General features: G+C 42.4%; 1 protein-coding gene across 1 annotated transcript; it reads right to left on the bottom strand.

Annotated features, from left to right (window-relative positions):
- Nucleotides 1-1002: 1002 nt before the first annotated feature.
- LOC135776568 (protein sprouty homolog 2) lies at nucleotides 1003-9013 on the bottom strand. The gene is made up of 2 exons (XM_065287373.2): nucleotides 8496-9013; nucleotides 1003-4324 (listed from the first exon to the last, which is right to left on the bottom strand). Exon 2 carries the CDS (start codon nucleotides 4251-4253, stop codon nucleotides 3405-3407), a length of 849 nt encoding a protein of 282 aa, XP_065143445.1. The 5' UTR covers nucleotides 4254-4324; nucleotides 8496-9013; the 3' UTR covers nucleotides 1003-3404.
- Between the last annotated feature and the right edge of the window lie 3682 nt (nucleotides 9014-12695).

Genomic DNA, 12695 nt, shown 5'->3' with positions numbered 1-12695 from the left:
AATCTTCCTTTTTTTGCCATAGCACTCAAATTTTATTCAGACCTCTGGCAATGCATTTTATTACAAGGCACACAAGGACCAATCACATGGTGTCACACCTGCTGCTAATGATGAGATTAATAGGAGCATCCAAATATGATTTCAGTCATAGATTGCAATCTTTGACATGACCATACTCATTCAATATTAAAGATATCAAGGTTATATTTTCACACAATGTTCTTTACATTATGTTGCATGATTTTATGTAGAAAACTGTAAATCACAAAAAATGACTTCAGCTGGCCTTTAGCACCGCAGTGACTGAAGACCTATGGTTTGGCCTGTTTCTCACATGAAACAATCATATAGCTTCTGAATCCTTATATAGACAATTATGTCCACAAGAAAATAAATGACATAAAGGTGAATAACTGATTATTTTTAGGTTATAATAATCTCTTATTGGAATAATTGAAAACACCTTTGATGACCACCAGACATCTGGTGTTTGCATCAAGACTGGATGTGTATTATTCATGCAGTGTCCTGCATTTAGACAAATCCATAAGAAATGGTGGTATATAGAGATGTTGGAGTACAGGTCTAATGCTTGTGAAGCTCTGGGAAAAGGATGCATGATTGTGCTGCGAGTGTTGTACACTTACTCTTTGATTTGGGTGGCATACACACTTTCACTCACTAAAGTAACTCTCCTACACACACACACACACACACACATATCTCTAGTCTAGTCCCTCTTTTCCAAGGCCATTAGTACGAACTGGCCTTGATTACTTATTTATGAGGCTAACAGGCAGAACGGAGAGTAGAGTAAAAGACAAAGACCGGAACCTCTCTGCACTGAAATCAAGATCCATGTGTCTGCACACGCACATGCACACATCTCACAGCATTTTCTTTAAACAGATCATTTACACACTTAAGGACGTCTTCAGACATCTACAGTATAGAAGTGCGTCTTGCAATATCATATACCACACAACTCCAGATGCAACCACATAGAGCTGTGAGAGTTTATTTCCAGCTGTAGTTATCAAAGGTGCTTTTAAAGGCTTGCATAGTTAAACACTAAAGCTTTCACTTTCCTCGAACATATGAGAGGTGAATTACAATTCTTACGGCACTGGAGCATTTTCACAGATGTAAAAAACGTCTTGTACAAGCAGACTATTTGAAAATGTTTTTTATTTATTTATTTTCAATGGCCCCATGGCCACACCCACCAGTTCACTCTGGAAAAAAGGCTGAAATCATCACATGGGTCTTTTCGTTTCATTCCTTTCATCATTCACCTCGAAATAAATACATAGCTTTTCTTGCAACCATTTAAATAAATATCTGTGGCTTTACGATAATGTCAGCAACAAAAAAAGTGTAAATATATTTTTTTATATATATAATATATTTATTTGTATAGATTTATATTTATATATATATATATGTTTATATATTCTCCTTTAATTCTTTTACAACTTACAAGATGCCAATTGTACCAAAGCAAAACTTACTAATACAACATTGTGAACTTTTAGTGGTTAACGTAGACTGCGGACAGCACCAGTTAGGCATTCCTGTAAATTGCATGTACCTACTCATTAAAACCCATCCCCACATCATGACCCCTCCATATAAGAGAAGCCATACTTTTGGGACGTGACTGTGGAGGAGAGGCACCTATTTTATACCCTTTAAAGCACAGACGTCGATAGTGGTTTTCTTGCTCTCATGCTAGCAAAAGAATCTTCTCTAGGTAGTATAAAACTGCACCTAAACATTACATGAATTGGCAACTTTAGAGCTTTTGTCTCATACATGTGTGCAAAAATATCTTTCTGGCTGTGTGATGAATTGTTTTTGCTCATAGGGCAAAAGCAATTCACGATAAGTGATAGAAAAAAGCAACCAAAGGAGCCAAATATTAAGATTCTTGCAGGGTTCTGCAATGCAAAACAAGTATTACCGAGGAGCCTCTCCTCCACAACGTGAAATCAATTTTATGGTTAGTCGTAAGAATTAGTCAGGCCTCTGACAAGGTTAATGTCCAACAGTAATATAAAATAATGGTAAGAATAACCAGATTAGAACAAATGGAATAAAAATACAAATACAATAACAATTCTATGTACATACAAAAATATAGCAAAGGAACTCACAAGGATGTGCATTAGTGGGGAAGAACACACACACACTTGCAACAGATTTCATTCATCTTGCATCCCAGTACTGGATGTCAGTGCATCTATTTCACCTTGTTCCCAAGTGTGGTACTGTGCCTCAATCTGGTCAGGTGTCTAAGCCCTTGTCTCAATACAATCCTTCCTTTCTGTCTGATGACACAATAGTCTCCATTAACCTCACTTCCCGTGGAGCATCCGCGCCCAGTCAGAGAAGAATGTTTTTGGAGATGCTCACGGTCCACGTATGGCAGAAAATGGGAATCAGAATGGGTCTGATGTTAACCTAAACTCTCCACTGATCCAATCCTGGCCAGTTTGTCCAGAAAAGTCGGGAGTAATGGCTTGTTTCTCATCCTGAGAGTATTCTCATAGTCCCATGATGTTTGGTCCCACAGCATAGTTAGATGCAGAAAAGGTCAAGGATCCTATCGCCGTTGTTCTGCAGCCAGTAAGCACAATGGACAGCGGAGGAAAGGAGAGTTGCGGATGTAAGAGTGGTTGGGAGAGGTTGGCGTCAGGCTGCCCTGGGCTGGAAACCTGACCAGACACTTTATCTTTAAGAGCGGCTCCTCTAAAAATATAAAGAGAGGCTTCTGCTGACAACAGATGCCCGGCCTGAGACTGCACACACGTACACACATGCCCGTACATACACACATTTTTCAACCTTCTTTTCTTACACACACTCATGCACACACACAGTGTCTCTTTTCACCACCTCTCTTCGAACACATCCCTCTTAGGTGAGCTTAATATTCTGATTTTAAATGGTCCCATTTTTGGTGAAACAAACATAGTCAGAATTTTTGGTAAGGCTCATTTCTCCATAACCAACGGCTTGTATCCGTGTATAGTGAGCCAGCTTGCTTGCAGTTTGTCCATTTAGTAAGGCCGAAGAAGACACGCTTTTAAGGGTGTCTGTGGACGATGATGCCCTTGAAGCCTACATGCTCTTTTTACCCTTTATTAACCTCTGCATTTTTTCTGATAGCTTACTCCCTGTATCTGTTACATATGGTCTGCATTACCCAACCCTATCCATGAAAGTCTAATAAATAAATAAATAGACAAAAGATGACTAAACGGGGCAGGCGGATACATGGTCACGATGCAGGGAGGCCTGATTGGTTAAGAGAAGGTCATTTCGTTTAGCAGAATTTCCCAGCTGCTCCAGCATCAGAGGCGTCTCCTCGAAGGAGCGACACGTGAGGCTTGTACAGGCCGTCATACAGGCTTCTCCAGGTGTTTACGGAAGGGTGCATGGTTGGTGGCGGAGATCTTGCGGCACACAGTGTTGGTGTTGCTGCAGCGGCAGCCGGGACGGGTGGCGCGGTCATAGCCACGCTGGCATAGGGTGAGGCACAGCTTGGCAGGTGGGTAGCAGCACAGGCACGGGAGGCACAGAGCCAAAAAGGCCATGGCGCTCCAACGGGAGCAGGCATGAGCCGGAGCGCAGGAGCACGGGCGGTCGGCGCAGTTGTCCTCTTTGTCCGCCGAGCAGTGGTAAAAGAGACCCTTCACACAGCACAGGCAAGTGCTATATTCCAAGACATTCTCAGCTGAGCACAAGCAGCGCTGGCCACAGGTCCAGCATGAGGGCAAACTGCGTGGTGCACAGCACTCTTGGCATTTGCAATGCCCACAGCGTTCACAGATGAAGAGATGCAGGCCTAAGTCCTCACCATCGGACAGTCCTTTGCCTAGCGAGTCAGGTTTCAAGTCACCTTTAGGCTGGGACCTCACCACGGAAGCTAGCCCGGAATGGGATGGCGTTAGTCCCGAAAGAAGTCTCTGATCAGAAGTGGCACTGCCACGGGACATTGAGCTGACAGTGCTGGAGCGACTCAAGTGGGCCAAGTGGGAATGTTGATGACTTTGACTGCGAGACATCTGAGGACGTCGCTCCTCGTGTGCATAGAAGATCCCGACCTGAGTGGCAGGCTCCAGGGCCACCGGGCGGTCTACATAGTCATTATTAGCCCTTATAGCACGGATCTGGTCAATGGACAACACAGGGACCTGCTGAAGATCCAAACCTTCAGGGTCCAACCGATAAGATGTGACTGGATCCATTCTTCCGTCAGGGCCACCAGGGTAGTGGCAGTTCTGCAAGGCCGACCAATATCAGGGTACATCGGATAAACCTGTAGTAAAGAAAAAATAAAAACAAAGCTGTCATTATGAGATTCAAACTGACATTTTAATGAAATCTGCATTACATATAAAACCATTGTCATATGAGTCCGATTCAGATGGTCTGTGGCTAAAACTACAGTTATTATTAGACACACAGAGGATGGACAGATAATACCATTTGCATCACACTGTAATTTAGCATCTGGAGAACACAGCTGTTGACTGTGTCAAGGGAAGAAAACTAATGCAAAGAACTTGACAGCAATGAATTGTGAGAATCTGGGGAACCCGAAAGACTCGGTGTCAGTGTCCTGAGGTATCTCTTTCTCGGCAGCTTGGAGGAATTTGCTGCAGCCCCTCCCTGCAACCCGTCTTTTGTTAGGCCTTATCCTCCATAAACAGGAACAACATGGTTATTGGAATGTGCATGGAAATAATCAGCATCCTGGAATTGAGAAACATGCTGTTTGCATTATTGGATGTCAAAGCCAAACAAGACCTTGGATTTCACTGAATTACTGTAGATAGTGATGGGGTTTGTTTTTTTCCCACAGAGGAATGCAGAAGTGAAAGAGCACTCTTGATGTTAGTCAGAGCTCTTTGGGTTTTTTTTTTTTTTGATTCTGGTTAGAGTAAACAACTTCAGATTGTTCCAAAAGACAATGTGTGATAGGGACAAACACACTGCTTAAAAAGTCACAGAAAACAAAACTGAACACCAGAGGTGTGCCGTGTCTGACATAACCAGAAACGTAAATCCATACACAAGATCAGTGATTAGTAAAACCAGCATCTGCTCACAGTCCCCCAAGCATCTGGGGCAGTCAGCTCAGCTGAATTCCTGGCAAGAGCCCTGAATGCTCCCGCAAAAAGGTAAGATAGCATCCACCCCCACCGCTAGAGCTAGAAACTCAAGATAAGGAGGCCCAGGTCGGAAGCACAAAATGCATTTGCAAATTACACGGAGGAGGAAAGAGAAGTCCTGAAGAGTAATTACATCAAACCCAGCAGAGAGCTGTAGTCAGGTCCTATCAGTCCATCTAATTGTTGAAAGGGGTCTGCTGTTCATTTCCATGAGCTCATTATTTGGGCCCTGAGTTTGAAAACAACATTGGACTTTTAGTCTCGCATCTGCAGGCAAGCCAGAGAGGAAGTTTTGGGTTAGCTCATCTGTGTCATGTCAGGCACTTTTGGTTGCATATTTGTTTGAGCATTTGCACATGTCTTCTCCATGTGGTTTTCCTCAAGTGTGTCGGCACTTGGGAGCATTTATCACTCGCGGCTACGCTGGAGTTTATTTGGAACTTTCCACTGACTTACAGTGCTCTTGTGTAAAAACAGAGCCGAGCTACACCTCAAAATGTTACATATCCTGTGCTCTAAGAAATGATTTCAAAACAATTTCCACTAGAATTTCCACTTTCCTGTCAATGTCTCACTTTTAACTTTGTAGGAATCAGTTCCCTTTCAAACAATAATCAATGAATTTTTTTCTGGAAGATGCTGCCCTGCTGCTTGGAAAGCCACAACCCATTAACAGAAAACTGTCTCGCACTAGCGTGCCTCGGCTTCCATGCAAACTATCAATGAACATAGTGCATTTGTACAAAAGGCTGTAAAGCAGAACAGAAGCAGATATATAACAGCCACCCACACATGCTCTCACCCCACCCATCACCAGCAGCCAGGGTGCCAGAGGATCAATAAGCCACACTCTAGCAGTGCAACAAGCAAGGCGCTGACATCAGGAAGCCCAGAAGATCCCCCACCACTTTAACTCCCCAACAAATAGCACTCTACCACTCCCTACCCAGTCCCAGAGCACTCTTTAGCCCCACGTGCCCCCAACCGCACAACAGGGCGAGGCAGTGGACTGGTGTATCACATCTCTAAAATGGAGCTTGCACAATTGGCTTCTCTTAAACGTGACTAATGCTACTTAAAAAGCCTCTCAAAAGTGCTGCGGGTTGTTTGCTTATAGGATGTTCAATAAGGGTTTGGACATGTTGATTAAAGTCCATTTGCATTGTGACAGTGGGTCATTGATTGTAGTTCAGGATAAGTCCATTTTAAGCTCCGACCATGACCTCTAAAAGGGTGAGGGAGGACATTTCTAAAACTGCTAAAGATTTACAGCCCACATTAATTTTAATTGGGTGATGACAGTGAATGTCAAAGGAAAGAGGAAGGTGAAACTGCATGACTTCAACATTTCATCTGCAACCGATCAGCTTAGAATCGTTCAACGTTCAGGATCTGTTTCTGCAATCCAGCATTCATCCAAAAGATCGCTTCCTGTAACGTTTTCCGGTCGCACATCTGAAGACTCCATCTTCTAGTCTTCAGTGAATGTTTTTTCATTTAAGTGGATAGCGTGTGTGGAACTCCACAAACCTGATAGCGTATCTTACATTGAATGAAGCTAGTCCAATAACCATTCACTCTTAATGACCACCTGTATTTCTCATGATTTTCAGGGTATACATGCCAACTTTGTGTCAGATTTAAACCAGTCATAAAACATTAAAGTGAGAGGAATTTACATTAGTGTGTTGGGTGCAGAAGAACGTCTCAGAAGAGCTTATGATAGCGGTTTAAAACACACAAGAAGCCATCAAACCAAACGCACGGGCTAGTACGAGCGAGAGACAGCTGCATCTGGAGGGTTGGAGTGAGAGAAAAAGAGGCAAAAGAGGGCCCTGTTTACTCAGTCCAGCCTGCCATGAGGGGTAACCTGAAGACCGGCCCCAGCGCTCTGGGAGTATCAGTGCTGAGTGAGCTGTGCCTCGCGGCTCTGCCCCGGGGCTCCTTGCACCCGTTACCTTGCACATATCCTTGGCCAGGGTAATCCAATCCAGGGCAGGAAGAGGATGAGAAGCGCATATTATTCATAACAGTCACCACACACCACTGACTGAGAGTAACTCTAAACCTTCAAACAGGGAGGATAAAACAGGCGGATAAGAAAAGGCAAACAGACGCTTCATAAGGGGTCATTGGACAACACGGGTGAAAACTGCTCAGTCTGTGTATAGCAGGACATATCGGTGGGTGTGGCTGCCAGGTGTACTGTATATGCTGGTGCAGTTGTTTAGGGCGGTGGGGGCTCATGACATCATCATGTGGTGCTATTTTAAAGCCTTCAGTCTCTTTCATTGACCCCTGCTGCAACTGATAAGCATCCAACAGTACAGCAGCCAGCCATCAGGCTATTCTGATTTCCTGCAGGCTGACTGTCATTAGAGATATCCATTTTCCATTTCTGCTCTCTCTCTCTCTCTCTCTCTCTGCCTCAGATAGAGTGGCAGATCGGCAATTGCTGACTGAGGCTTGATTAGTTGGTAGTCATAGGGGGCAGGGGCCCGGGGCCTCACAGAGGGCTAATATAGGCTCCTAGGGGCCAGGCTTAACTAAAGCTGGACTTGATGTTGTCAGGCACCAGGACCCTGGGATCTGCCCCTCTGGCCCCTTTGGGAACACAGTGGGATTGAATGACAATAAACTGTATGAGATTCCGGATGTGCCGAATCCGACCCCCAGGAAGGACTGAAATAGACACTGCAGACCAGCAAGTTTGGGTGAGAGAGTGAAAAGAGGAAGGGGGGGTCAATTAGAGATAACAGAAATATAAGATAATGGAATTAGTGACAAAAAAACTAAGCTTCACAAGTGATATTAACATATATTAAACAAGCAAAATTAACCATTAGTAATTAATAACGGACAGCAAAGATTTTAGAGCAGATTGAAGTTCGATTTAAACTGCATATTTTGCCACTCGCCGCCTTCAGAACTTTATCATACAGTCTCAAAACTCGTATATCAAACGCACCTTTCCTCTACAAACATACAAAAAGTTTAGTACGCCGTGTTTTGTGAGCGCACATGTGTGAAGCGCTGCGCTCTCCAACTCAACTCAGCTTCCAACCTCTCTATCAACCCCTGCCAGCACAAACTGGATAGTATTGACATCTCCGACCTTGAGCACAATCAATTCCATGCCTGAAGCCCTGTGCATTGGTTGGGTCGGTGCAGGACTTGAATTTGGACATGCAGAGATCATCTCTCATAAACAAGATTATGTTTCATTGGGAAAATATATATAATGACAGAGAATCCCAAAAGAGCATAGCCAAATAAAACTTTAAAGAAAAGGATCTTGAATAAAGTAGCCCTTACCCCTAAACGGAGGCAGATCCATTTTGGGCCAGGGTTTTTAGTTTGTTTGCGTCTTGTTTTCCTCTCTTTCCTTTTATGTTTTCTTAAAGAGTTTTCTCTCGTCCGCCTCCAAATGCTTCTTCACAAGTTTCCCACACGTGCAAGCAATCCTGGTTTCTCAGCGCACAGTCATTACCTCTGAAGAACACCAACAGCCTTTATGAGGGAACTGCCAGAGCGCTGCGCGTTCAAAGAGCGCTCGGAGGAAAGCCGCGGTTCTCGTGGAAATGAGGGCAACATGTCACGCAGAATATCCCAATTTATTTGAAAAAGAAACAAAAATGTCCCCGGAGGGCAAAGCGAGCAGCGGAGCGTCGGCTTTTCAGAAGTGCAGAAAGAGCCCTGTAGTTTGTCTTCTCCCTCTATGAGCTGAAAGTCTGAGTGCTGGATCGTCTCTCTTTGACTGTCTGTCGCTCTTTCTCTCTCTATCTGTGTATGGTCAGAGCTTCCTGCTCGTGCGATCATCCACTCACTCTCAATGTGTGTGTGTGTGTGTGTGACAGAGAGAGAGAGAGAGAGATATAGGGTTGGAGGGTGGGAAATGAGAGGGAGATGGGAAATGGAGGAGGGGTGGTTGGATATGAATGGTAGAAAGAGGGAGGGCCAGGCGGGGGGTGGGGGGTACTTGGTTTTGCTGGAGATAGTTAATGGCTAAGTGGCATCATCGGGCTGAAACCCAATCTCTCATTTTCTCCCCCTCAGGAACTGTTCTATATGATTCCCTGAGCTAAGCCTAACAAGATGGAGAGAGAGAGAACAGGAGAGAAAGATACAGTGAGAAATGGAGAACGAGAGAAGATATGAGTCAACAATATGACAATGTGATAGGTGATGAAAACAATAAGGGACATTTGAGAGAAGAAATATGATGACAGGCAGGAACATCATGGATGAATATGTATCAGTTTTTGGAACAAAAAAGGGGAAGAACAACTTTGTCAGCATTCCAAAGAAATACCAACAACTTGCTCATCTTTCATTGACATATATAGAGATACATGATACATTTTTAACTCTATCAGACCTTATTACCACACCAATAAATTATTTTCACTAGAGATGCACCCATATAAAATTCTTCACCGATTCCGATTATTCAGACTGATATCTGCCAATACCCATGCAGATATTGATAGTTTGGTGGATAAATTAACTTGGATTAACTAAATTCAAAAAATTACATTTTCTGAATGTCATTCATTCACATAATGACTATTAACTCTTTCGCCGCCATTGACGAGATACCTCGTCAATCAAGAGAAAACGCTTCCCTGCCAATGACGAGTATTTCTGGCTTTCCGCAATACCGCTATTATCCACCAGGTGGCCAACTTTTTAAAACCGGAAGTATTGCCCTATGGCAAGCGGCTGCATGTCCGTGTCGGTTTTAAAGATCGCTCTGGATGGGATCTCTATGAAAAGTCCGTCACAAAAATGGAATTATCTCTGCTTTTTGCTCAAAATGTGGTGTTTTGCAGAAACCTACCCATATTCAAAAGCTGATTACAAAAGAACCACTGAAGGTAGGATGAAAAGTTTTTTTTTTTTTTGAAAGCAGAGAGTCCGTTCTTTCATTTGGTATTTTGTATGTTTATATATTTAAAGAAGAACATTTTCTGAAAAGCATTAAACTTTTGTGAAAATCATGAAAAATGCTGGCGCTGGCTGGCAACTTTTTTTTTAAACGCTGGCGGGGAAACAAGGGGGCATTTCACAAGATTTTTTTAAAATGTCAAATAAATCTTAGGTGTCACCAGAGTACATATGTGAAGTTCTAGCTAAAAATACCCCACAAATAATTTGTAGGTGTGAGCAAAAATGTGCCATTTTTGGGTGTTCTTTTAAATGCAAATGAGTTGATCTCTGCACTAAATGGCAATGTTGTGGTTGGATAGTGCAGATTAAGGGGCCGTATTATCCCCTTCTGACATCACAAGGGGAGCCAAATTTCAATGACCTATTTTTTCACATGCTTGCAGAGAAGGATTTACCAAAAGTAAATTACTGGGTTGATCTTGACACATTTTCTAGGTTGACAGAAGCACTGGGGACCCAATTATAGCACTTAAACATGAAAAAAGTCAGATTTTCATGATATGTCCCCTTTAATATTGAACATTAAACATGTTTCTTTACATTTTCTATACCCAGAGCTTAAATTCATTGCATTTTCCTGCTCTCCTTTGACGGGATATATGGGCCATGACTATCAGCCAATAGCGAGAAAATTTGCTTTTATCAGCCGATACCGATTATTGGCTGATATATCAGTGCATCTCTGTAATTTTCACAATCAATTTGTTGTCTTGTTGTACAGTTAAACACCTAATGAGTCCTTAAAGATAAGTTGATTCGTGAACAGAAAGCACTAGTTTCCAAAACTTTTTTACTTGGGGTTCTCCTACATACTTACATTGCTACCCTATCTCACAGCAAGTCGTGTTATTGTCACAAAATATTTGATTAATTTCTTTGTGTTATTGACACAATTTTCCGCTGTTTTCATGCCACTGGAGCAGTCTTTTTTGGTCCCCTAGCATGAATTTCTGTAAATAGTTTTTCATGTCTGTGGTACGACTTTCTTTATCGTGTCATTTTATAGTTTTTCCTATTTTAAAATCATTGCCGCTTGGGGTTAGATACAGGGTTTGCGTTAGGATGTAATTTTATGCATTGGTTTTTACACATTTTTCTTCCGCTTTTAAAACTATTCTCGCTTGGGGTTTGGGTTAGGATAACTCAGAAAGTGATTCTAACCCCAACCGACAATGGTTAAAAAATAGGAAAAAACTATGAGAAAACAAAATATAAAATAACACAATAAAGACACGAAAAACTATTTATAGAAATTCGTGCTGGGTGACACGAAAAACATCGTAAATTTGTGTCAATAACACAAATACTTTAATCAAATATTTTGTGACTATTACAAGAAATTCCGTGAGATTAGGTTGTACATACGCATAAGACAGACAGCCTGTCTTATGCGTATGTAAAAAAAATTATATATATATATAATTTTTTTATACCACAGGCCTGCGTAGCGGCGACGGCATAGGTTCCGCTTCAGTTTTCATTTATACTTTTGAATACGCGTCCGCGTCGACGTGCAAGCACGCCCGCAGACCGCTGGTAGGCTGTATCCACGCATACAACCACAGCAGCAGCGCAACTGTCAAAGAAGAAGAAGCTTGACAAGTTAACCCACAAACGAAGAAGAAACAGCAACTTCTTGTGTATGATTTGAGAAGACCAGCAATGAAGGAAGTAAATAAACAGCGACTTTTTTTGCAGTTTGAGTTCAATCACTCCTCAACTTGGCTAATCTAATCGCGCTTGCGGTCCGCGTAGAACTGACGCGCTGCTAAAAATTTTGCGAGGTGCACGTCAGGCTACGCAGAGACTACGCACAGGCTACGGAACTTACGCATGACTATAAATCGGTTGAGAAATGTTTAATGGGTTTTGATTATTTTTCTGTAAAACACACACCTGTTAAATGTCTCAAAATAACCACCAGAGCAATGTTACCAAACCTTAATTGACTATTGACTTATAATTGATCATTTGAAAATAATGCACACACACACACACACACACACACACACATATTTGTTGTCTTCTTGTACTGTTTATGTTGTCTTCTTGTACTGTACTGTTAAAGAAGAAAAGGGAACCACTTCATGGTGATGAACATGAACAGAACATGAAGGTACACGAGTGTTACACTTAAGTTTATGACGTGGCGTTTTTTCTCTCTCTCCATTTTTTGTTAACTCTAACAGCTTCGTGTGGTTACAGACTCAACATTTGGGAACTCGCTGACCCGTTCTGATGTGTTTGTGCCAGCTAGCAGCTGTCCTAGAGCAGGTTACATCCTAGAACAGTGAATAATTCAGTGTCTCAATCGAGTGCATGACGGATTGGAACCCAGCCCATGTTCCTTTCCAGTTCATTTCGGTCATTGCCAACAGACAACAAGATGCCTTATCACGACGGCAAGGACCTCTGTGTAAAATACAGTAGAGATGAATGTGTGTGAACCTTTTCAAACGCACAAGAAAAGTAAATCAATGGTGTTGATAAGCTTTGTAATATATGTCCGTGTGGTGTAAACACAAAGATAACATGAATGAATTGACTGGAAATACAGAGCATAAT

Source organism: Paramisgurnus dabryanus, chromosome 18 (assembly GCF_030506205.2).
Source record: "Paramisgurnus dabryanus chromosome 18, PD_genome_1.1, whole genome shotgun sequence".
In the NCBI taxonomy this organism is placed as follows: domain Eukaryota; kingdom Metazoa; phylum Chordata; class Actinopteri; order Cypriniformes; family Cobitidae; genus Paramisgurnus; species Paramisgurnus dabryanus.
Note: the sequence above shows the minus strand (reverse complement) of the source record. Positions and strands in the feature narration are given on the sequence as shown.